Source organism: Phodopus roborovskii, unplaced genomic scaffold (assembly GCF_943737965.1).
Source record: "Phodopus roborovskii unplaced genomic scaffold, PHOROB, whole genome shotgun sequence".
Classification (NCBI taxonomy): Eukaryota; Metazoa; Chordata; class Mammalia; order Rodentia; family Cricetidae; genus Phodopus; species Phodopus roborovskii.
In genome coordinates, this window is record NW_026126469.1 from 22,044,922 (window position 1) to 22,072,221 (window position 27,300).

Consider the following 27,300-nt stretch of genomic DNA (forward strand, 5'->3'; position numbering starts at 1 on the left):
CTCACCATTCTATCAACCTTATTCTAGTTGGTTAATGGTCCCCAAGTAATGTGGTAACTACCACAGAACCCAGTACTCCAATATGGTCTGACCACAGCCCATAGCAACAAGACCAGAGGGGTGCCTGTAATCTGTACCTCGAATCTCTTCATGTAGTTAAAGATCATCATGTTCTTTTTCTTTTTCAGCAGAATGTTGAATCACAATGTTGGCAAGTATTCACCTTTGGGTAATTACAGTCTCCAATCCTTTCATATGGACAAACTCTATCCAGGTAATCACCTCAATCCAGAATTCATGCAGCTGGTTTTCCTTTTCCTCTAAACCCAGAATTCTGCAATTATTTCTGAGATATCTCATCTTATTGAGTTAGACAAGACACTCCAGACTGTCTAGACAATGTTAAATTCTGACTTAGCTCAGTGGCTGTCTTTTCCAACTGTGTTGTCACCTGTAGGTTTGGTAAAAATGTCATTTAGCCTATTGATGCGTTGCAAAAGTGAAGCGAACTTTTCTGACATTATTGAAAGTATAGGCTTGAGTGTGTGATGCAGAGTGACTTCAAAATTAGCTAGAGCAATTTATAGACAGCCCTTTGCAATTCTCGCCAACCCACCTGCACAATGTGTAATACACAGCACACAGAGAAGAGGCAGCCCATTGAACGTGGGCAGTGGGAAAGGAAGAAAACAGAAGGAAGCAGGCCTCACCTGTGTCTCCTTCCCTTTTCTGGGTGATCTCCAGGGCTGGGCCCCTTTAGGATGTTGTCCAGGCATCAGTCACCTCCTCACGATGGGGATGCTTGATGTGTTAATACTTTCTCTTAGACTGTGACTCTTTTAGAGCTCCCTTCTCCAAGGAAGATATAATGATACTGCCCAGAAAAATCCACTTACATGGGTTGGTGTGTGTTCTCCTTCCTTATAGACCATGAATTATATAATCTCAAGTTGAAATTTAATAAGTGCCCTACATAGTTATCCGAGTAGGAATTCATAAATAAGAAAATAGAGGATAAAACCGTATTGAAAGCATCTGGCCCTAGAATTGGGTCTGCCCTTGGTATTAGCCTCTCTGGTTAATAGTCCTATAATGTTGGGCAAATCTCTATCCCTCAGAGACGGATTGTGGCACTTTGAATGGAAATGCCCCCTGCAAGTTCATATGCTTGGCTACTTGGTCTTTGGTTAGTGGTGCTGTGTCGGGAGGCTTGGGAGGTGTGGCCCTGCTAGAGAAAATGAAGCATGAGGAGCAGGTTTTGAAGTTTCAGAGCCACATGCCATTCCCAGTTTACTCTCTATACTTCCTGCTTGCAGTTCAAGGGCTGTCCCTGCTGTCATGACTGCCACATGCTGACACTATTCCTTGCCATGGTGGACTCTTACCCTCTGGAACCATAAGCCCGAATAAATTCTTTCTTCCCTAAATTCCCTTAGTCATGGTGATTTATCACAGCAATAGAAAAGTAACTAATACAATGTGATGAGAATTAATTGCAATATTATGTAAATAGGTTGGTATCATCCCTGGCATTGACGGCTATGAAATAGCCTTTTAATATGTGCTCATTTTTCTTTTAAAAAAATATTAGAGAGAGAGAGAGAGAGAGAGAGAGAGAGAGAGAGAGCCTGTGGGTGTCTATGGAAGCCAGAGGAGGGTGTTGGGTCCTCTGGGAATGGAGTTACAGGTGGATGTGAGTGGCTTAGGATGGGTGCTGGGAACCAAACTCAGTTCATCTATGAAGCAGCAAGAGCTCCCATCTGCGGTGTCATCTCTCTGGCCCCAATGCTCAGCTGTCTTTATCTAGTGTTCCAATTCTATACTTTGGTCTGAAACAATTAACAGACAGAGTAGCAGTTGTCAATAGGTCCTTTGAAGCCTAGCATGTTAGATACCTAATCAAACCTTCCTTCAGTTGATAGTAATGAGGCACAGATGGAAGATGATGTCCCTTCCAGGATACAGGAGGTGAATGGCCAGGTATCCTGATTCCCACCCTGGTCCACAATGCTTTTTTTTTTTTTTTCCTATAAGTAAATCAGAACTAGCTATATAGTCAAGTGCAGATTTCAATGTTAGTATATTTTATATGTAGGAATGTGGTAGTCATCATTATGACATATATTTAGAAGATGTGTATTTATATATGTCATTTTGCAGAGAGAAATTATAAGGATTATCAATAATTACATATGCACAGCACTGTGAAGCTCATGCTCAAAATTCCTGTGTGTACTGTCCCCATCTACAACCAGTATAGAATGGTGAAAAGAACACAGGACTTGACACTGAGTGAACTTGGAATTAGATCCCATCATTTACTGCTTATATGACTTTTAAGCAAGTATGTATTTAACCTTTCAGAGCCTTGATTTCTTCGGGAAAATGAGGATTTCTAACCCTGTTTCTGTGGAACCCATTTTGGGAACATAATGTCTGGGGATAAAAAGATGGTCACCACACCCTGGCACTTCTCCGTTCCTTTGCTTCCCAGGTTTTGGTGCTCTCGGGGAAGCCAGGGACTGGCAAGGTAGAAACCATGTTGGAGAAGAGTTGCAGCTGTCTTTCTTGTCAAAGGTAGGGGGAGTATCCCGTAAGACAGCTTGGTAGTGCGTCCTAGAGTCCATCAGTTCAGGAAGCACACATGAAACAGTCGCTTGCCGCTCCTTCTCCAGATTGTTCTGGCCTTCGTGCACTCAGCAGCAGGCTTGTTCGTCCAAATCCTCAAGCTCATAATCACCTAAAGTGGGTTTTGCTCTTGCCATTCGGCATGTCAGTTGCTGTAAGTTTTTAGGGAAGGGAAGCAGAGAGAAAGAAGGAAGAAAAGGAAGGGCGAGAGGAAGGAAAGCACAAATATGCTATGCGATTGCCCCCATGAACTAGGAGAATTAGCGTATACAATCATTCTAAAGGGGATCGGATAGGAATATGCAAAGTCGTCTTAACTTGATGTAAGAGATCATGAAACAAATAAGATTTTCATGGGCATGTTTCCTGGCCTTAGCATCACTGGGAACCCCTAAAGTACTCATCTCCTTAGACCCCTCCTGGAACCTAATACATTAGAGTTTTCCACACGCTGAACAAGTCTGTATTTCTTTGCAAGGGACCAGGTTCCACAGTGGTAACCAGCTTCCTGGTCAGCAGACACGAAGGGAGCCACAGTTCCACTGCAGGTCTGATAAGGATCGGTCTATAGAAAGAACAGTGTTTTGTACTGCCCTGAGATGGGCCAATAGAGTGAACATGGGGGCTGGGGAGTCTTGGTGCACTCTGGCTCATGCAAGTCTACCTCTAGAACAAAGTTCCCCACTGAGGTGCCTGAAATCCTGGACTGTCTAGGGAGGTGGGATTCTGCTGAGGAGGTGGGAGCCCTGGATGAGCGCAGCCTGGTGATGCCAAACATTTCAGTCCTCCACCTTCTCTAGTTAAAATTCCCTGCTCACCGAGCAGCCTTCTGATGAACTCTCTTCCCATGCAACTGGTCTACAGGGAGAGAAGGGGCAGACTGGGCCAAATGTTTCCCACTGTAAATTAATAAACTGCCATGCTGGTTATAGATCCGTCTCTTGTGGGTTAGCATGAGTCAGCAGCCCTGAGTCTGATCAACGCAGAGCGTCTGCCAAGACCAAGTTCCTGATGCTGCAAAGTTGAGGGCTTGACCCTGGACCCCAGAGAACTGATCTGACAAATGTGTTCCCGTTGGGCCTCAGGAACCAGGCAGTTAGTCGCTCCCTGAGAAGGGAGGAGAAAAGGAGCCCATTTCCTAGGAAAACACACTGTGGAAGATCGTTTACACCTGCTTTCTTGGGAGCGTGGGGTGTGGGAGACAGTGAGCCTCTGGTTAGCATGCTTTTAAGGAAGGCCTTTCCTTTTTCCAAAGGGTTCCTTGTGTATACACTGTTTGACACAGGTGACAATCCTAGGAGGCTGGGGAGGGGGCAAGACAGAAGACAGAGAGGAGGAGGGAGGGGGGGAGGGACACAAAGAGAATATGAATAGATGCATTGTTTTTCTTTCCTTAAATCCGAGATGCAGAATCTGAGCATATAGCCACTACCCAAGAACCAAAGGAAATGCCACAGCTGGGACCAGAACCTAAGTCTTGGCGCATGGGACTCTTCTTATTCCTTTCTCATTTAATATAAACACCCTACACAGAGTCCTAAAAAGAATTAGAAACATCCAATTGGGACAACAGGCCAGGAGGACCCAGTCTGTCTGTGAGGTGGGATAGATGAAGAGCAATGAGCTGGGCGAGCAGCGTGGATACGAGGGGCAAACGGGAAGAGCAGAGGACAAATCAGAGCAGAGCTGTAGTTTAAAAAAAAAAAAAATCTTATTTTTTGTTAATTTTGGCCAAGAAGACTGGAGACCAATTGAACAGATAATTAATTAATGGGGCATCTACTGTGTGCAAGGCTTCATGTAGTAAGTGTCACCAAGAAGAGCAGAGCTGAGGAAAAGCACTTTTCACTGATGTCCTAGGACCTCCTTTCCTAACTCTTTTAACACTCACTTGTTCTTCTTGCTTCAGTGGAAAACCCTGACATGATTTATATTTTCTCCCTTACTGCTGGCAATGTAAGAATTAAAAAAGAAAAGAAAAAAAAAAAAAACAAGCAGGAAGGGAGGAAGGAAGGAAGGAAGGAAAGAAAGAAGGAAGGAAGGAAGGAAGGAAGAAAGTATTCTTAACATGCATTTCCATGAGGTGATGAATAACAGTGGAATCTGTTTCCTTCTTTAAGGGCAGCATCAAGAGCAGCCAGCTCCAACCGCAACATTACAAGGGTAATAGGAAAAGAGGCTGACTGTGGTCAGGATTCTGGCAGCCTAGACTATTTAGACTTCAGGCTTGATGGCTTGTCACAAGGGAGAATGTAGGAGAAATAGGAAAGTGTGTTCTGAACCTCTTTCCTATCATTGCATTTGATTTTAGTGATTCAAGTCCCGGGTGACTTCACTAGTGACAGTTCCCAAAATGAATTGATTTTTTTTTTAAAATGCTTTTATAAACTTGCACGAAAGCAAACTCTTGATTTCAGAGGCCTAGCCACTGTTCTTCTTTCCCCTGCTCTGACATAGGTTTCATCACCACCCACTGTGGGACATGGGGCTCCAGCAGGAGACTTGTTAACTAGCCCAGATGCCTCCCCATATCTCCTTTCTGTCATCACATTTTGCTAGCTGGTTGATGTTGTCTCTTCTGTAAATCAGTATATTCCGGTGTGAGCACTCGAGATTGGTAAAGGGAGAGCGAGCTAGCTGTCTGTTCCCCACCCAACTGGTTCATGTCTGGCTGGATCAGCCTCCCACCTCTCCCGCTGAATCACCAGGCTCAGTCTATTCAAACAGATGGCACTTCTATTTAGGTATTTTAATAGCATGTATTTAAGATACCCTATTGAGAATCGGATCTGACAGGGCTTTGATGAAGCATTGATGTGCTGAAAAACCAGACTCATGAGGCAAATAACTTCATCCCCCAAACCAAATCCTCAGGACCAACTTGACAAACACAGGCACTTAACTGAGGGCCTACTGTGTTGTGAACAAGCTCAGCAGTAAGTTGCGAGCCAGAAAAGAAGCAGGCTGCTTCCCACATGCCCTTGGAAATGTGTACTTTCCCTGGGGAGAAATGGCACGTGGACAGATGTCTGCAATTGTGTAAACATAGTTGATGGCCTACTGTGTGTAAATCTGAACGAGTCAGTAAGTAATAGGGTAGGTGCCTATACCAAATATTCAAAAGACAATCAAGAGACATCAACTGTCTATTGTCTTGTGACAAGAAAAGCGAAACATGGGCTCTAACTGGATGTTCCCAGTGCAACATGCTCCTTCCTGGTGGCATGCCATTGCTTCTGTGATTGCCCTGACTTCAGCCCCTAACTCTACCATGCTTATTCTACTCTGCCTGCCCTAATTAACCCCAGCCCCCCACCCCTTTAAGATTACACTTGACTTTCTCCAAAAAGCTTTTGTTCCTGCTTCCAACCCACAGGCAAGAATGTGCCATTTCCTTCACTGCCTTTGTGGTTAATACCTTGTGCTTTGGGTGTCCCGGTTGCTAATTAACAGCACATACTATCTTGTATTGTTCTTGAATCTTTTGAGCTTGGTAGACCTGCAGTTTGACAATATTGTAGGGTATGTTTCAGTTTAAGTTTGTTCAGTTCATCCAATATTTGCCCAGCATTCACTTATATATCATTTGGAAGGGAAACAAATATGCATAAGAACAAATGCTTTCTTTCAAGGAGCTCACGCTTATATTTGCTACCCTGATATGGAATGTATTTGTTTGTTTTCCTTCTGGAAATCACTCAGCATAGTTGCATGCACACAGTAGGTTTTTGTAAATGGATGCTATTATTACTTATTACTTCTTCAAGAGTACATGGACTCGTGAGAAGTAGAAATAACAGAAAGGAAATAAACTATTTCCACATTTTTGATTTACAGCAACCTTAACTTGGGTGGCTGAAACAGTAAAGGAGATTTATTGGCTTTTCTAACTGAGAAGGCCAGAGGAGGGTGATGATAGGCTAGAGTTAGTTAGGCCTTCTCACGCCCCCTCCCCCCCAATCTGTTCTTTTTACACTACTCTCCTGGATGCTGGCTTTACCTTCAGGATAATATCATGACACTTCTAGTAATTCCGGGCTTTGCATTCACACATAAGAATGGGGAATTTGTCTTTCCCGATATAAATGGAAAAGACAGAAAGAAAGGAAGAAAGGAAGAAAGGAAGAAAGGAAGGAAGGAAGGAAGGAAGGAAGGAAGGAAGGAAGGAAGAGGGCTGCTCCTAGGTATGATATAGAGGGAGGTTTACTATAGAGAAAAGGGAGAGTTTAATCAGAGGTATAGACATCTGGGAGAGTCCAGTGTGAACATGACCAAACTGAGCTGGGCCAGATGAGGAGAGGATGGGAGGGAGGAGATGGGGAGAGGAGCTGCTGACCAAGAGGGGAGGCCTGGCCAAGAGAATAATGGGTAGACCAGAAAAGCCAGGTAACCAAGATGGTTGGATTATATAGGGAAGGGCAGCCCTGCCCCTGGGTTGGGGAAGTTTATTTAGGGTAGGGGCAGGATATGCCAACCAGGAGGGCCCTGTAACAGGTAGGGACTGAGGGATGCTGGGAGAATCTGATGATCAGCTTTGATATGTTAATGGACACCTCAGTTAGTCATTTGTCCTTAGTTTGAGATCTCATACTGATGTGTCTATAAAAGTGCAAAGACATCCTTCCTCGAAGCCCCAATAACCTTTCCTTATTGTTTTAGTGTCACAACTGAGCCATAAGCATTTTTCTTAACCAACTCATTAGCCCCTGAATGTTAGGGATTGCTCACTTAGGCCAGGTTGCTGACCCCAGCACTGTCAAAAATAAATAAAAAAGGAAGTAAACAAATAAATAAATAAGATTGCTGTATCTGTTAGGTCAGTCTTCTTATTCAACGGTAACAGTAATTTAACCTCCAAATCCCAGTGGCTTAACCCAGTACAAATTATTTCTTGTTCTCACAGCGTGGCAGGTTAGGCTAACATGGGAAGCTTAACCATTATGGTCACCCTGGGACACTGGATAATGGTGACTTAATGATTACTGCAGCAGGGAAGAAGGTGCAATGGCTTTTACAGTCTTCTGCCTAGTAGTGGCATGTTATTTCTATTCACAATTGATTGAAACAAGTTACATGACCACCCAAAACTTCAACCATGGAACTATGCTGCTCCAGGAGCATATACACTACCCTGGGAAAGGGATCCTTGGGGGAAAAAAATAGGTATTATTAGAAACAGCAGAGGCCAAGTCTACAGTTGAAAGTGTTTACTACAGAAGTTTCATGAAGGCCAACTAAGCTCAGACATTAAAGGCACAGAGAAATCAAGATTGTGAACAGATTGGCAAAGGCCAACAGGAAGAGACTCAACCGTGGTAGGAACCATGCACAGCTGAAAGGACCAGATGGGAAATAGGCAGCAAGACCAGTGAGGGGTGTGTGTTTACATCTCTGCTGTTACACTCCCTAGTACTGGACAGGCTGCTTTAAAAGATGACCAGGAAGGTATGGAGAAGACAGGGAATGCAGCGGCTTCCATTGTTGAGATCTCAATTGTTGGGGAGAGACAGAGTTGAAGAGCTCTCGGGTCACATGGGTAGGGAGGCCAAAGATCTGTCACAGGGAGGCAAACATCACATTCTTACACTAGGGCACATCCTTTACAAGTGACCCACCACAGTTTAAAAGACTTGGGCTGTTTGGTAGAGATCATTAAACAGAATTCAGATAATGGAAAGTGAAAGACAGCCATTTGGAAAGAGATCCTGAGGCAAAGACCAAGCTTCACTCCCAGTAGATCCACAGGTATTACAGCAGAGCCATCTCCAGGTCTCCACGGGAGAAGACTGTGTAAGTTGACATCAGAGCCCTGTTTCTACCCAGGGGAGGCAACACAATGGGAAGGCAGCATTTCTAGAAGTCAGGATCTTAGGTGTAGGTCTCAGCAGTGACTATAATTACCATGACATGGGCAAATCATCCAAAACATCTTTCAGCTTGTTTCCTCAGCTGAAGAAAGGGGTTGGCATGAGATGGTAAGAAATTTAGCATACGCATGGAATGATGGGACCAACGTCAGGCGGAGAGCCACTCAAACTGGCCTAGGAATAAAATAAGAAGTAATTGCAAAGGTAAACATGCCTGCAAGTGTGGCAAGGGACTTGGGTATCAACATTGGAATTTTTCTTTCTCCACACTGAACTACTGCCAGTCTGTCTGTTGGTTTTATTTTCAGGCAGCTTGTCCTGGATCAGGGTTAGAGCTTGTCCTTAGCAGTTACCCATTATACTCCGTCAGTGAAGCGGCCCTAGTAGAAAGAGGGCTCATCTCAACTAGTATCCCCAGGGAGCTCCTGCTCTCTGGCCTGGATCACACACCCTTCTCTGAAATGATCTCTGTAAGACAGACAGTGAGCTTGTGGCACCTTGTGCATGAAGTATTGGGGAAGGAAGCACACCATGGGAGTGAGTGAAAAACACCCAATCAGGAGCAGGTCTGAAGCGCTAACTGCAGGGTGTGATTCCTGTGGAGGTTTCAGAAGAGAGGAGGGGAAACATCAAGGGAAGAGCCTACCCAGAGAAAGTATCACTTAGAAAGAAAGGCAAGTTCCAAAAGGGACTTAGCAACTGCAATTTGTGAGAAGGGGACACAGTGTATCCAACATGAAGCAGATTTCCCCAGTGAAAGAAGCGGTGAACAACAACATATTTAAAAGTCCCCAAGATGGCTCAACATACATGGTGAGAACTGAGCTTAGGAGGGGGGGCAGCTGTCACTGTCGCCATACATTCATTTAGTTCTCTGCTTGGTAGGTATTCTCCTGCTGGTGGGGTAAGGTGCACTGAACAAGGACCTGGGGTTTGAAGGCTGCATCGGCAGGAAGGAACCAGGAAGCTTACTGTTTCTGGAGATGTGGGCATAGATGCCCTCAGCAGCATCCATAGATGCTACAATAATTTTATAGCCTAAGGAGTCTCCATGGAAAAAAGCAAACTATCACTAAAGTTGACGGTTACAGCCTGTCAGAAAGATGTGAGATACGTGATTGACACACACCTCACAGTGGGTCCTCTCCACCCACTCTGTCTTGCCTTTCCCCTAACCCTCCCCCATGTATATTATGCCTGCACACAGGCCCTGAGCAGCAGGGAAGGATTCTCTTGGAATGTTGTCAGAACATTCTTCAGACCTCCCAGGTAGATTACTCCCCTGAAATGAAAAGCTGCCAGCCTTCCCCTTTGGAAGCCAGTGGGAGAGGGCTGATTAAAGCTGACTTCATGCTGAGCCAATACTGTGAGAGGCAACTTAGCTCTGGATCCACCTTCCGGATGCTAACAACTGCCATCACCACCGCCCCTGACACTGGTCCAGTTCCAAGCATGTTCAGACCAATGGGCCCTACCTCCGTGTTTAACCAAAGGAAGATCTAGGCCACCTCTGACCCTGGACTTGTGACAGAATTGGAGCAGACACCACAGCACTGAGAGGATAAGTCTAGATTTTAACTTATAACCCGAGTCCTAAGAGTGATTTTGGACAATGTAGAGGAGGGAACGGAGGGAGATTGAAAACTCATGAATCCTCATCTCCTTACCTGTCCTCTGTAGCTATTGCCAGCTAGTGACGGTGTTCTCTTGAGACCACCACATCCAAAATAGACACCTTGGCTACCATTCCCTGGCTACTTACTCCCCTCTGATTGACAGTAATTGCTGCAGAGAGTGTAAGAAGAGAGACTATTTTTAAAAGAAATAGTACACAAATAGCATTACTGTATAAACCTACAAATCACAGGTTTATACCTATCCTAGTTTGCTTTCTGTTGCTCTGATTAATCACCATGACCAAAAGCACCTAGGGGAAGAAAGGGTTTGTTCCATCTTACAGTTCCAGGGTTGCAGCCCTGAGGGAAGCAAAGATAGGAGTTCAGGCAGGAACCTGGAGGCAGGAACTGAAGCAGATATCACGGAGGAGTGAGTGCTGCTTGCTTGCTTGCTTCCTTGTTTCTTCTCTATTATCGCTTTAATACAAGACCACCTGCCCAGGCTACCTATGAAAGCCTGTGTGTACGTAATCCATACACAAATGCGCAGAGCAGCACTGTTCACAACAGTTTAAAACAGAAAAAAAGCAGCCTAGATGTCCATCTACAGCTGAATAGAGGACACAAACACACAGTCACAATATTAATACCATTCAGCCATAAAATGAATGAGATTTTGACACATGCTCCAACGTGTAAAAGTCGTAGGATGTTATACTGAGAGAAATTAAACTAGCAAACCATATACAGTTTAGTTCCACGAATATAAAATATTCTTGAACTCACTGGTACAGGAAAAGACTTTCTGAGCAGAACACTGGTAACACAGGCACAAAGATGGATAATTAATAAACCATGATACAAAGATGGACAAGTAATAAATGTAACCGAAGAGTTTCTGCATGACAAAAGACACCATCATTCAGACAAAGTGGCAAGCTACAGAATGGGAAGAGATTTTTTTTTTTTTTTCAAACCACAATCCAAATCCAATAGAGGGCTAATATTTAAAATACAAAAAAAAAGAAAAAAGGACACCAAGAAAACAAACAGCCAATTAGGAAACAGGGTCCATATCTAAGCAGAGAATTTTCAAAAGAAGAAACATAAATGACTAAGAAGCATTCAAAGAAATTATCAACATCCAGTCATTAGGGAAATGCAAATCAAAACTACTCTGAGATATCATCTGACACCAGTCAGAATGGCCACGAATAATAAGATATGCTCATGCTGGTGAGGGTGTAAGGGGGACACTCATCTTTTGTTGGTGGGAGTGCAGAATTGTACAGCTACTACTGCAAACAGTGTGGCAGTTCCTCATGAAGCCAAGGATAAATCTACCTAAAGATCCACTTATAACACTCTTGGTCCTATACCTAAAGGATGTCTCAAAATTCTCCTACAGAGACACTTGCAGAACCATGTTCATTGCTGCTCTATTCATAACAGTCAGAAACCTAGATGTCCACTACTGGATAAATGATAAAGAAAATGTACATTTACACAATGGAATGTTACTCAGTCATTTAAGAAATATGAAATCCACAGGCAAATGGATGGAGCTAAAAAGAAATCATCCTGAGGTAAGCCAGACCTAGAAAGAGAAATATGCTATGTATTCGCTTATGTAGATGTTAGCTATAATGTCTTTAAAAGCAAGCTAACAATCCCTATAACCACAGAGGTTAGGTATAAAGCAATGGAATAGGATGTAGGGATGGATCTCCCTACAAAAGGGAAATAGAATAAATAGTTACAAATCAGGGGACAGGACAGGATGATCAAATGAGGAGAATTGATGAAGAGGTAAGCAGGAAATAGAAGGACAGCTAAAACTAAGGGCCATTTGAGGGGCCACACGGGACCCTCATACAGTGGGAGCTTCCCAAAACATATACATATATAAAAGCAGTCTAAATAGAGTCACCTAATAACAGGGGACAAGGCCTTGGGTTGGCTCTATCCCATCTATGAGCTACTGGAGTGTGTGAAGGGACTGGCCCTGTAGAATGACAATTGCAGGATCTCCATGACTAGGCACAACAGAGGAGTTTCAGTGCCTGAAGGGAGTTTCAGTGACAGTACAGTGATGAAGGTGTGTGTGCCAGAGGCCAGAGGCCTTGAACCAGACCATGACTCATTGCAGTGAACATTTGCAGGTGGGGCTGATTGGACAAGGGGTATACTGGCGTGACACAATGCAGCTCCCAATGCCACCAGGACAAGTGAAGAGATGTTGGAGAGGCCAGAAAGATGAGTTAATTTTGGGAGGGATGCTGCAAGGATAAGGGGCAGATATGGAGGGACTGGGAGGTGAGTGGGATTGGAGTGCATGATGTGCAATTCCCTAAGAATCAATAAAGGATTACATTATAAAAATAAAAACAAAAAATAGAAATAATTTTTATCAAGTAGGGTACAAATAAAACATAACTCTTATTCTTAGAAAAGTGTAATTATCTCAGTACCATTTACTTTCTCCTTTGTGCATCAGTAATTTCACGTTTGTCATATATCAAACTCATAGACATATGGCAGTGTATCTGTATTTTAAAGCTCACGGAGTTCCACGAAGCAGCAATACTTTCAATGCCTTCATTTGATTCCCATCATTCAAATATTGTAATCCCAACTTAAAAATAAAGGAGGGAAGGCAGGAGGGAAGGTAGGAAGGGAGGGAAGAGGAAAGGAAGGAGGAAGGAAGAGAGGGAGGAAGGAAGGTTGGTTCATACTGGGTTTCCTTTTGGATAGTAACAGCACAATGACCTGGATAGTGTTGGTTACAAAATATTCTGAATATACTAGATGCCACTGAATTTTTTACTGTTGCACAATTAATTTTATGTCTCATGAATTTTACCATAAAAAAGTATACTGACTCAACTGACAAATCCAATGCTCTCTCTTACCTTCCCTTTTCTCTAACTGATGGAAAAGGAGGATGAGCCATCAGCATCCAATAATTATTTGTCAAGATAAGGCAAGCATCTGCATCTTTGACAACATGAAGACTGGTACAAAATCACCAGTTTTATTATGAGAAAAGTTAAATTCTTAGTTGATTTTTAAGAAAATTGAAAGGGAGGTCTGAGAATGTAGCTCAGTGGCAGAATGCTTCCTTAGCATGTACTAGGCCCAGGCCAGGGGTCAATTCTCCAGTCTGTGAAAAGTAAATATATTAAATAAAGCACAAACTGAAGGAAGAAAATAGTTCAACCTTTGTTGTTCATACAATTTTCTCCTCAAAGGATTACCTTCACATACATGAAATAAAGTCATGTGCACGCCTAAGAATAGATGCATTTGTAAGATAGACTTTTGGCTAAGTAGTTTAAACAATTGCTGGGAAAATGTCATTTATAAAAATGCCCTTTTAAAAAGGAAGGTGTGGATAGATAACACAAATTAGTATCACAGACATTGGGTATGCAATGACAGAAAAAAATGCATATAAAAGGGTCACAGCTTATTTGTGGTCTGGACAAACTGCCATATAATTCTTTGCTCGTTAATTCATCCATCCAACCATCCATCCATCCATCCATCCATCCATTCATTCATTCATTCATTCATCTGTTCAGCCAATACATACTGATGGCTACCACCTATAATGTCAGGCTCTGAGCCTGGGAAGTGAACCATACTACAATGGACAAGAAGCAGAAGGCCTTGGCTCTAATGATGTGGGGTGAAGGTTCATGGAAAGCACTGGAGCAATGTAACTTTTAATATGTATTAGTTTCATGCTGTGGGGTGAAGATTCAAAGGAAAGTACAGGAACAATGTAACTTATGTATTAGTACAATACATGCAGATCAGCACACGGGGCTCCCAGCTGTCCTCATAGTTCACCTCTCAGCTCCTCCACTGCGCCATGGCTTCCTTTACTATAAAGAAACAGCCCTTTCCCAGTATCATGCCATTGGACAGTGAAGAACCCATTATATTCTTAACAATGTTGCTGCCAGTTTCCCTCAGGAAGGAAACAAAGCACCCCACCCAAAACACCCCTATCCCACCCCAAACTCCCCCCTCCCACCTCAAACTCCCCCAACCCTACCCCAAACATCCCCATCCCTCCCTGAACTCCCCCACCACACCCCAGACTCCCCCAATCCTACCCTGAACTCCTCCATCCCACCCCAAACATCCCCACCCTGGAACTCCCCCCACCCCAAAGGAGAAAGAATGAAGCAGAAACAAAGTCCCATAATAAGTCTTTCTTTGTCCCATGTGTCATCTCCCAAACACCAGTGTAAGGAGTAGGGTTTTTCCTCCCGCCTCTGGTCTTGTCCCACCATCACGCCAGCCCCAATTAACACACTGAGACTCTGTATTAGATATAATTCTGTTGGCCAGGTACTAGTTTCTTATTGGCTAGCTCTGTCTTAATTACTAACCCATTTCTGCTGATCTATGTATTCTCATGTGGTCTTACCAGTGAGAGGCGGCTGGCAGTTCTGCCTTCTCCAGATTCTACATCTTACTCCTCCTTACTACTTCCTCTTTCCTCCTTGTCTCCTAATCCCTCCTATCTTCCTTTCCTATTGGCCAACAGTACTTTATTCATTAACCAGTATGAGAAACATATACAGAATAACATCTCCCATCACACCAGCATGGAGACTTGTATTAACTGTGAAAGCGCAGCCTTAGCTTAGGCTTCTTACACTAACACTTATAACTTAAATCAACCCATTTATCTACATTTTGCCTCATAGCCTTTCTGTACGTCTGATTCCCTCCATGTCTTGTTAGTGTCCCACACACTCCTAGATTCATCTCCTTCCCTCTCTCTCTCTCTCTCTCTCTCTCTCTCTCTCTCTCTCTCTCTGCCAGAAGTCCCACCTATACCTCCTACCTAGCTATTGGCCACTCAGCTTTTTATTACACCAATCACAGCAATACATTTTCATACAGTGTACAAATATCTCACAACAAAGTCCATTAAGGTCTCCAAGAATACAGAGCCAACACACAAAGCAAAGGCGACCTTCCTGATGGATGATGGGAAGAACAAGGGTGGCAGAAGCCTTCAGGCAAAAAAAGGTGTGAATGGGAACCACCAGCGTCAGTAAGTGTAATACCCAGGGCTGCAGGGCTGGGGAGCTGACTTGGCAGTTAAGAGTTCTTGCTGTTCTTGCATAGGACCAGTTCCCAGAACCCATTCCAGCTGGCTCACAATAGCCAGTAACTCCAGTTCCAGAGGATCTAATGCTTCCAGCCTCCATGAGCACCTGCCCACATATGTAATCACACTTGTGCACACACACAATTACTTAAAAAAAAATTTCACTTGACTATGTCTGTCCACAGAAACATTCAACACAAGCTACAAATGTGACCTCTTATTGGAGTTTTCAAAGTTCTAATAGCCCCTTTAAAAGAAGGGAAAACAGTTAAAAATTAGTATTCTTTCTTTAACCCAACACATCTATAGCGTTACTTTTTAAAAACATAATCAATGTAAGAATTATATTGTGCTATTACTCCCCTTTGGACCATGGACACTATTCAGTTATAGCATATTTCCATTTGGGTCAGACACATCTCAAGTATAGACAGTGCAGCCCCAGTATCACTAAACTTCCTTTTCCACAAACATTAAAGCTAATGGCTCCCAGAACCAAAGCTTCAAGATGTCTAGCTGTGCCTCAGAAACTGTGTTCCAGCACCCCCTACTGACAGAGCCCTAGGCACCATGAATCACAAGTGAGCATAATTATCTGATTAAGAAGATAATTAACTAATTTGCAACTCAGGCAGGAACAAAATGATCAGCTTTGGTTCGGAAAAGGTCAGATTCCCCTACTGCTAACTCATCTGCCCATCTCCCCACTCAACACTTACTCGGCCTCACAATTAAATCTACACACGCTAGTAGCCTGTCCTTTGGTGACTTAGTCTCCTTTGGGGAGAGGAGTGGTAGACATGAATAAGACATTTATTTCAAGTTTTAAAATTGCAATAAATAAAACAGGAAAATATAGGGCAGACAGGAGAACAGAGACCTGGTTTCTCAGAGGTAGCATTTGTGCTTAAGAAGGAAGTGACAGGCAAGAACAGGGAAGGGTCTATACAGAGACTGTAACTAGACAAAGACCTAAGGCAGGCAAAAAGATGCTCCAGTCAAGCTAAGTTTTCAACAAGGAAATTAGTGGGAGGAGCAGGAAGTTAGGGGCCAGATCAAATAGGGGCTTGGAAAGGGTAAAAGATCTGGATGTAAAATTAAAACTTGATTTATGATTTGTCATTTTTTAAATCCCTCTGTGTGGATGAATGGTTAAAATCGTGTTTGTGTGTGTGTCTGTGTGTGTGTGTGTGTGTGTGTGTGTGTGTGTTGTAGAAGCAGAGAGAGGTGGAGGTGGCTGCAGTCAAGGTGAGAGCTGACATGGCTGAAGAGAGAATTGCAGTGGTAGAAGCCACTAGATCAGATTTACAGTGTATCTCCAATTCATCAGCAAGTCTTGTCAGCTCTACCTTCAGAATTAGGTTATATAAGTTAGATGATATTTTTGAGTCTGGCAGAACTACATGATAAATTTGATGTAGGGTGAAGAAAGCAAAAATGGTCAACTGTTATGACTTTTAGGTTGACCTTGTAGATAAAATAGAGGCACTATATGCTGAATTTAGAAAATCCTGTCTCTCCTGTTTCCAGTCCTGATCCAGCATTCATGTGGAAGACTTCAGAATCATCCAAGAAAAACTATCCTGTCCAAAGTCCCCAAATCATATTACTTCTATCTCTAACCATCTTTCTACTCTGTCCCCAAGACTATGAACATGGCTTTACAATTCCCCAGACGTAAACTCTAATCAAGTTAGCAATACTCCATACTCTTCTTTGGCTCAAATATCACCTGACCATCTTTTTAAAGAATAACTTGGCAGTCTCTGCTTAAGTGTAAATGGATGTGTCCTGTTGGTTTGGATGTTTCATGTGCTAGGCGGGTCCCTGGTGTGGGGGTGCTAAGACGGAGGTACATTTATGAGTTGAGCCTGATGACAACCACATCAACAGGAACGGAAAAGGGACTAATGCCGCCTCTCAGGGTGGGATCTTATAAGGGCATCATAATAAAGTAAGTCCATTCCATGTATGGGGCTTTTCTGCAAACCGCCATTTCCCACCCTTTTGTGTTGCAGACAAGTGGGCCCTCATCTGAGGCCAGATAGACGCGGAATTCTGCTCCTGAGACTTTCATCCTCAAAAACTCATGAACAAACCCGGTTCCTTAGGCAGTATCCCACCTCGGCTATTTGTTACAGCAATGTAAGGCAGAGTAACCTGAAATAACCAAAAAAAAAAAAAAAAAAAAAAAAAAAAAAAAAAGAAAAGAAAAAAAGAAAAGAAAAGAAAGAAAGAAAAAGAAAATTTAAGGATAGGACTAGTTGTTAAATAAAGGAGGTTGCATAAACCATCGTATGGTATTTTACAATTCTATATAGCTCTTATTTTTACAAAAGCATCTGACAGTGTATATAATTCCATTCATGCAGGAAGGGGACTAATGGCATAGAAGATGTATGGAATAAGCAAAGTGTCTGTCAACAACAATTTCCTCAGAACAGTGAAATGGAGGTGGGCCGAGGCATTCTCAGTTTCACTATCTATATTTCTAATTGGGTAATTTTAAAATATTAGATCCATTTATGTGACAATGAGACTAGACAACCATCTTGTATGTCTTAACATGATTCAAGAGCCTGGCGCTTGTACTCTTTCTAGATTAATTTCACAGACTTATTTACATTGGGTAGGCGATAATGTACTTTTGTATGATGGGAATCGTGGGCTGACTGTTGAAACTGGGTCATGCACCAGGCCTAGCAGCTTTGTAAGTGAATTCGAAAGGCTGCCTCTGGTACTGGGGACATGAAGCTCACTCTGAATCGAGGCCACTTATCTGCTCCTGCACTTAAAGGCACTCGGGAATTGGTTCGTCCCTTTGGCCCTCCAAAGGAAGACGTCATTACCTTCGCCTTTCTCAACCCGCTTAGGCTTCACAGGCTTTAAGAGTTATCTGCACTAATCCTGTTCAGTTTACTTTATTTCTTTTATTGGGGGTGGGGGGTGGGCATGAAAGGAGAGTGAGTTTACCACAGTAGCAGCTTCTTTCTAAAAGCCTTTCTGGGGAGAGAAGTTTTAGCTATTAAAAGTGACTGCAGCCAGGCTGTTAAAGGTAACATAGCTTTGGTGAAAGCAAACCATGCCAATTTCAAAACCCTGAAAGGTCTTGTCTTTATTCCCAGGGGTGGGGGAACCCAACCCAAGGCCTGGATGCAGGCAAGTGTCCCTCCCAGTCAAGTGACTTTTGATGGTTGGGAATAAGAAAGTGTTATAATTCCTGTTTACAAAACTTGGAAATAAAGAGGAAAAAACCCAACACACATCTACATCTGTTTTTTTGTTTTTTTTTTTTTTTTTTCCCTGTGGTCCTGGCTGGAAATCTAGGCTTGGAGCCAATTGATGGAATAAAGTGAACTTGCTCTTGCTGCCTCATCTCCTGCTGGTATCCCAACCTCTTATAATATCAACAGTTATAAAATACTCAATTATCCCTCCCTTAGTCATGCAGATGACTAGAAGTTAAGTACCACAGCAAGATGGGAAAATAGAAACCTAATTATTTGCCAATTCATTTTGTGGCTTGTGACACGGCCAATTCCAGATCTGCCCTCCACCTTGGTCTCTCAATTACAACACCCTCTGTCTGGTTTTGACTTCATTTAGCACATCACAAGGCATTTTTTGTGGGTGTTGTTTGGCTTTATTTAGAAAAAAAAAAAATTACACTTGCCTCCATAACATAGCTGGAATAAACCTGGGGATCCTCGCAGAACCATTCCCTAAAGACTGTTGAGAAAATGGCCAAGAAATGTCACACTAGTAACATATGGCATGGGAGGTTAGGGTGTCTGGCCAGTTAGTGTTAGGGTTAGCACCCCTGACTTCCACCAAGATCTGCTGAGTGGATTCTTACGTCATTAAATTTTAATATTCCTTAAGATGATTTGTGAAAAGGTCGGGGAGAAGCTTCAAAATAAACAAAGATATCATCTTCAAAGGCAGACCAAGTAATCCAGGTAGACCTGGGTTTCCTAGGGCTGGGCAGCACACCACCTTAGTTTTGGGGAAAGTGTAAGCGAAAGTGGGGGTCTTGAGGGGGAAAAAGAGGCCACAGTTACCCTCCCATGATGGCTCTTACATTAGGGAGCCATCTTGATATGCCCCTTTGGGTGTCATAGGCACTTTAACTATTTGAAAGAAACAGGAATATCTTAAAACACAGGAAAACTTTACAAGGCCTTTGGGGAAAAAAAGGATGATGTGGAAAGAAAAAGGGAAGCAGAAAATTCAGGCTTTATGGCAGAACCTCTGAGAACTGCTGGAATTCCACCACCACCACCACCCCATTCCCTGAAAGCCCTTTCCTGATTCCTCCCACCCCCACCCCCAGTGAAGATCCAATACAACACAGACTGGTGTTAATGGAACCCGGAAGAATCCATCCAGGTGGTACAGATGGAGACACCAGGGTAGCAAAGAGGTAGGAATAGAGAATATAAGCCCTTTGCTTGCCTCCCCTCAAAGGAGCGGTGTTTCCCAAGGAAAAGATACTAGAACTAGTCTTCCATGTCAAGAGCTCTGTGAAAATCTTAAGGGCAGGGGAAACGTTAGGCTACATGAACAGCTGACGTGCATAAGACAGCCAGCTGCATTCAGAGAAATTGTGCTCCTTCCTACCTTCACTATATGCTGTGGGTGGCGATAATTCCTAACATCCTGGGGTCCCTCTTTACTACATGTCACTACATGTATTTGCCACCTATGGGGATAGACCTGCCCTCACTAGAGATTCCAGGCGAAGAGTTAGCAGCACTCCCATTTTTTGTGTTTCTGTCACGAACTGGCTTATGCTACTGAGCAGCTTGAGACAAACATGCCTGTGTGACAAAATCAGAACAAGCTCTCCTGAGGTTTGTTCACATTACTGAAATATAGAGGCAATAGTCAAAACTGACTTATTAAATTATAGTGCCTCATTATTTTAATTCGATTAACCAGGGATTTAAATATGAGAAAAGGAATACACCTAAAAATCTTAGCAATAATACGGAATTTGCTTTTGTCATTCTATTTCTACATATAATCCATTATCTGTGTGCTAGTTTCCAAAATGGGAATCGCTTTTATTGTATAACACACTGAGATTATTGCAAATCCCATTCCCAGTATTTTCACTCAGACACACCATCCCTGATTTATGATTGTTCCAAATGATCAGTCAAATAAAACAGCTAAGAGTGTCTTGCAAACATTAGGAGAAAATGAGATGGACACCTTTTCTTCCTAATGTCTTCTTAGGAACAATCGTGTATTTTCCTTGGAAAATATTTAGTTCCTGATTAATACCCATTTAGTGAGTACAACCATCTCTATAGTCTAATTCAAACACTGCTTTAATGAGTGCCTTTATTAATACATTTTTCCACAATAGAAAAGTACACTCATACACATACTCATATAAAATGCAACAAAGAACATAGTTTAAACAGTAACATTTTTCCAGAACCATGGAAGTTTAAAAAAACAAAATTTAAAAGTTGAACAGTTCATGTATTTAAGATAAATACATAAAAGGTATTTTATGGCAATTTACTGCCAAAAAAAAAAAAAAAAGAGAGAGAATTTAGCTCGCATCCATTTGCACTTATGACATATGGCCAGTAAGAAATCTCTAACATCTTTACATAGGAAGAGTGATCATTTTAGTTATATTCCAAGATGTTAGAACCAGAAATTCACAAATTTTGAACAATAATAAGTAAACCATCAATATTCAGTTATCCAACAACCAGGTAAATGAATCATCACTTTATACAAGGCTCAGATACTCTAAAATGTTCTTTGCTTCACACCTATACTACAATGCAAAGAGAAACACTATAAAAATGTAATGGTTCTTTATTTTGAAAGTTCCGCCTTCAGGAATAACACCATGCCACATGACTATGTGCCTTGAGGTTACTGTGCTCAACAACACAGTGGAGGCCAAAGAAAACGATGTCTGACAAGACTCATGGGAGAGACAGAGGCCTTGCTGATTAGAAGACAGCGACAGAGGGAGAGTGGAGCAGCCAACAATCCTCTAGCGCTTTCTCCTGAAACAGCTCCTTCACTAAGAGCACTGGCAAAGGCCTAAGAGCAGGAGGGAAGTGGGACTATGCTCAGCTCTACACAGACTTCCAGATCACACTGGGCAGTTCTAAGGCACTGTCCCCAGGCTCTCAGTTCTTCAGCCCTGGTCACAGACTCCTTACCCTTGTGTGCGCTCTCCTGATCTCTTCATGAAGGTGTGCTTAGCCTGCGCTGCTATCTGTAACCCTGGATCTGTGTGCATGCTCTCCTCTAATTTGTCTCTCTTCTGTACTCTCTCACTCCTTTTACAGGGTGACCCCAAACTCAATTTGGAGGAAAGATGAAGTGGTTGGGGCTCCCCTAATTAATGATCCACTTCTTGGTAAGCTGCTTTGGTTGGCAGGACTATAAGGAATTGTTTCAAATGCTTGGCCAGAAAACAGTTATAATAGGATAAATTTATCCTTATAGGTAGACAGGAGCATCTTAATCAGAGTGAGAAAAGCATGTCTTAAAAACGAAGGAAAAAATTAGGCAAGGATTTACAGAAAAATATTAATACTTTAGTAATAAAAGGGGAGAGAATACTTATAGCCCACCTACCTTTCTTGGAAGTTTCTGGCATTTAAAAAAAAAAAAAAAAAAGCAAACTTTCTCTCCTATTATGGTTTTGTACTGACTAATAGGTACTTTACATCAAGGGGGGAGGAGACCACTTCAGTACTTGGTGGGAAGTCTCTCTGAGATGAGCTAACAGGAGGAGGCAGCAGGGAACGCTCACTCAAAGAGGTCCTCAAACATGCGCTGACCCATGGCTATGTACGCTTCCTTCTCCTCTGGTGTCATCTGGGCTACCAGCTCTGGCCGTTGGCTAACTTCACTGTAGGAGAATGGACAGCCAGCCACCATAACAATGGGGTCATCTGCTACCTCCTCAAACTCATCCTCCTCCTCGTCCTCATCCCGGTGATGGGTAGCCACAGCTGCTGGCCGGGGTGGGGAGTCATCATCCGACTCACTGGTCTCACTCTCCGAGTCACTGCCATTGGCAGCAGACACTGGAGCGGCTGCTCCCACTGAGCCAGCTGTGGCCGAAGAAGTCTTTTTCTCATGGATGAGTAGAGCTCGCATGACCTCCTCATTGTCATCAGGCCCTGCACGGGCTTCCTCACGCCCCTGAAATGTGTCCATATCGATGCCACCTGGAAGTTAAAACCCAAAAAGTCATGAGCATTCATCTGTAACTAATGAAAAATAGACTTTGACGTGTTATATTTAAACTGATAAATAACAACACAGACGTCACTGGCTCCATTTTCTGAGCTTCTATTTTACAGAGTATCTAAAATGTTTTTTTTTTAAAACTAAAGCTTAAGTAATACAATCACTAAGTACATGGAATTTATAGGTTTACATAGATTACATGAATGTGAATCCTTCCCTTCCCCCACAAAATCTGCCCTATTTTAAGCAAAGTTTTCCATTTCTAAGTTTTAGGAGGGTGACAAAAGGTGTGCCTTCTAAGACTCCAGGTAAGAATTGTGGGAAAATGTCAAGATAGGACTAAGTACAGTGTAACAGGAATGAAAGCATGGCCCCTCCACCTTGCTTGAGTAAACCCAGCGGCCTTACAATGTACTATAAAATGCTACCTCCTCCTGGCTACCTCCCTCTTACCCGCCCTCCCCACTTACCCACTGTTCTAGCTACAGCCGGTATTCCCTGTAAACACAAGGCACACACTCTCTCAGGGTATTTGGGTATTTGTACTGTCTGTTTGCTCTGACAGTTGGGTTTTTTGTTTGTTTGTTTTTTGTTTTGTTTTTTCTAACTTCTCTACATCCTTCACGTCTTTACTCAACTGCACTTCAGCAAGGATGTTTCTTCCCACAGCACTCATTTTCCAACACAGTGACTTAGGCCTACTGCCTCACTTACTCACGTTCTAGGAATGTAGATTCTGCCACTACATCTTTCTTATTCACTGTGACCCCATGCATGGGGAGAGTACCTGCCGTGTGTTAGTCACTGAGTAAGAATTTTCTGGATGGATAAGCAAATGACAGTTTCATTTTCCTGAAACTTCAAACTCATTACAAAAAGGTGCATGCGGTACCCATACACATGTATAAGCAAACACTAACACACATAAAAATAAATCTTTTAAGAACAGAGATTTAAAAACCTATTTGTTATTTAGACTAAACTGAAAGACAGTACAACAGGCTGCTTTTAATGCTTATTGCTCGATTTCATACCATGAATTTTCAATAAAACCAAGTATTACCCAGGCCTTCTCCTGGGTAAGAGCCACCTTACAGACTTCTCACTCTTACCTTCCTTCATCTCTTCAGAACTATATGCTCCTTGGACAGTGCTCTCTCTCAACCAAATGGGTCTCTCTTTGGCAGATTTGCCCTCCAGTGAGGTGCGGTGAACAGCATCCTGGTCATCCATATTAATGACAACATTCTGGGTATACAAGTCCTCATAAGAGGGGCCTTTGCTGGTCCATGCTTCCCGGTGGTGCCCGCCTGCCAGACCAGCAGCTCCAGTAGTAGTTGCTGCTCGGTCCTTGCTGTAGAAAATGATTAGAGAGAAACGAGAAGAAAAATTCAACTCTGAGCATTGGGCACAAAGGACAGCTAGAGAGTGCTAATGCAGTAGAAGTTTGCAAAAATGCTACCTAGCAATCCAGCAGGCATGCTTCAACAACGCTCAGAAAGCTCTCTATAGCCCATGGGGAAAGCTGTAAGCAGACACTGTACCTCCTCACATACATGAATGTGTATGTGGAGATTATTACATGTCCACCAATTTTGCATGGGGGAGGAGGACAGGGAAAGTCTACTTAAAGACACTAGTCAGGCAAAACAGCTCCCAGTCGTATATTCCATGAAATTTTTGTTTAAAACAAAATAATCTTAAAAATATTTTCCTAGTTCAACTTTAATCTAGGATAGAGTTTTGTGTACAATCATGGAAGAAGTTAGAAAATTACTGTACAGGGTCAGACCCCAGCTTAGAATTAACATTCTCCTCCAGCCACTCACTGAACAGAACACTCTTTAGAACAGTCTCTCTTCTATCCAGCTGCACCTTTCTGTTTGTACAACCAGACTGACTCTCTGACCCCAGCCCACCTCCTCACCCCACCCCCATCAGGGATCCGATGTTTCCTGGTCTGGTTTGCTCCCTAACTCCATGGCTTTCCTTGCCGCCAGAACACTATAAGCCTGATTGTTCCTTCTTTCTCACTAGGCTTCCTCGTTTCCATGAGCTAAGCCAAGTCTGCCTTCTCCCTTCTGCTTCCTATTTCCCCTGCTTTAAAGTTTTTAATCTTGATCTATACTGTTTTGTCTCTGATGTGCCGGTGTACAGGTTTCACTGCACAATCAATCATGCTTCCTGAACTACCTTTTGTGCTGGTTTTCTGGTGCACTCTAGACTTTATGATTCCCCTTGACTAGAGCTCTCATAGTTCTCCGATTCATTCCCCTATATTCCATTATACTCTTGGAAATCAGCTCATCCTAAATCTAGCCAACATGTCATTAATCTTCTTCCCTCATAAGCCACTAGGACCACTGTCCTTGTTCTGCTCACTAAGCTGGCCTCTCTGTTTCTGTGACCACTTCAAAGTTCCTTGGGCTGTTCTCTAGAGGTAATCTCGGCTTATCTCAGCTCTCCTGCCCTGCTTCTGGATCCTGTACTTTTGAAACCAAGCAACAAGCTTGTTCCAGTTATTTAATGCATGCTTTGCAGTTACTGCCTCAGTACTCTTTCATTATCCTACCTGCATCCAGGGATACTCTATGCCATTCTTGCCCACAGCCTTTCTCCCTGGCAGTCTATCTGGTCTTAATACTTTCCTTTAATTCCTCCCTATTGTCTCCTTGCTCCTACTTTGGATCTGACCAAATAGATATTCCATCTTCACATCTTGCTTTTTTTGATGTCTCATGCTACAATTGCAAGCACTTGACTTCCCTCTACCTTCTGTTCCTTTCTGCATTCAAATGATGTTACTTTTTGCATGTTTACCCCTAGTCTCAATTTGACCATATCTGTCAACTGACATTCTACCTTCCTAGCTGTGAAGCTGCCTTGACTGTAATCTGACTTGTCACTTCAGTGTATCTTGGCTTTTCACATTTTGTTCTCCCTTAGCACTCATGTTCCTTTCATTTTCTCGCCCTGATCCATTTTTGATTTTGTGCTTTTACTACATGCTGAGTTCTCCCTGCTCATCTCACTGTTTCCCCAACTCCTTTCAATACTATCTGTCCTCAGCCATTATCTTCACCTTGCTGTACTCAGCTTGCTTTTCTATCTGCCTCATAATGTTGCCCTCCAGAGTTAGATAACTCCAGTCAGGAGAGAGAAGAAAGACACATTGCTCTAGTGGGGCCTGCCTTTACTTTTTATTGGTATTATCTGTCTTTACATTAGCAAGATTTTCTGATGCTGTCTCTCTTTATACATAATCCTGAATACAGTCTCATAGGGTTTACTTTGAAGGGGAAGGAAAAAAAAAAAAAAAAAAAACAACCAGAAATAATGATGGGAATGAAAGAAAAAGACTATCCTCAAAATCTTGTTTTCAGTATTCTTTTACAGAAATTCAAGGTAGATTTTACTTGTAGCATCAACTAAATGACACTAAATGCTTCCGTCTCACCAGTGAGTCAAACATGAGCCTGCCCGAGATGTGGATGGTAATGTTTCCCTACTAATCATGGCTCCTTGATTTTTGTTTACAATTTTATTTAAATATTAATGGCTAATTACTCCAAAGAACTCAGAACTTCCCTAGCCAAAGAAAAGCTTAGTTCATCTGAATACCAATGCCTCTTATCAGATATTGGTTTAAAATAAATATACAAGGTAATTCTAGCCAGTACGACACTGGGGAACAGAGAAGGTGAAGGGTGTTTTCCAGAATGTTTCTGTGGTCATATTTTAGAAGGTGTTTTCTGGAATATTGCGGTCATATTTCAGAGTAAGATACAAGGAACGGATGCCATCTTCTCTGCATTTGGATATTTTCATCTGCAGGTAATCAAGACACAGATGGCCACTTTAGGGCAGATCCTCTCATAGTTCTAAGAGGACACTGCAACAGGGAAGAACAGAGATGGAAAAAGAAATCTAGACCTTCAGTATGCAACTGAGTTTTGAACTGTACTAGAAAAATTATCACAGGCAAATGCATCATAACTAACACATGGTGTTAGGTGTTAGCCCACAATAACCAATAAAGTTACAGAATTCTCTATGCAGCTGTAAAGAAATGCAATTAACTCAGGACTTGATATTTAACAGCAAATAATAGAGGGAATTAAAAAAAAAAAATAGAAACTCCACTAGAAAAAATCATGCTGAGGGAGGCAACCCAGACCCAAAAGACAAACATGGTATATTCACTTATATGTGGATGATAACTGTTAGGTCTTTGATAAGCAGCCGACAATTCACATAACCACAGAAATTAGGCAGAGTAAGGGACTGAAGGGTGGAGAGTGTGATCTCCCTAGAAAGAGGAAATAGAACAGATAGTAAATGATGGATAGGCAATTCCAGGCCAACTAAGGCTACATAGTGAAACCTTGTCTTTAAAACAAAACATTCAAAATGCATAAAATTCTCCTAGCCTAATCTTGGTCAAGTCAGGAATTTCTCCTGATTCTTAACCCTGGGTATAGTTCTGAAGTCCTGAGATAATGGGGTCTGTTTGGGAGCGCCCTACTCATTAGTGGGGCAGTATCTCTGCTTTGTTTTAACTGACTATGCAACATGCTTTTGAGACACAATGGAACATTGTGGAGCAGATCAGCGCATATGAATTCACCTTGATATTGGAAAGAAAGACAGGGCAGAACAAGAGAACACTTCCTGACACCAGTTCTCACTTGGGCATCTCAAGAAGTAATATAGTAACTCTCTGGGTTAGAGAGATAACTCAGAGGTTAAAGGTACTGGCTGCTCTTGCAGAGAACCTGGGTTCACTGCCCAGCATCCACGGGGTGGCTGGCTCACA

The 27,300-nt window shown here is 42.6% G+C and overlaps 1 protein-coding gene across 1 annotated transcript in view; it reads right to left on the minus strand.

Moving 5' to 3' along the window:
- Positions 1-20,558: 20,558 nt before the first annotated feature.
- Positions 20,559-27,300, minus strand: part of Gtf2e1 (general transcription factor IIE subunit 1) — a 33,329-nt gene continuing 26,587 nt past the window's right edge. Inside the window, exons 4-5 of the mRNA XM_051191452.1 lie at positions 23,597-23,838; positions 20,559-22,462 (exon numbers count right to left, since the gene is read on the minus strand). Coding sequence (XP_051047409.1) covers positions 22,038-22,462; positions 23,597-23,838 — 667 coding nt within the window. The 3' untranslated portion in view covers positions 20,559-22,037. The remainder of the gene's footprint in view (positions 22,463-23,596; positions 23,839-27,300) is intronic.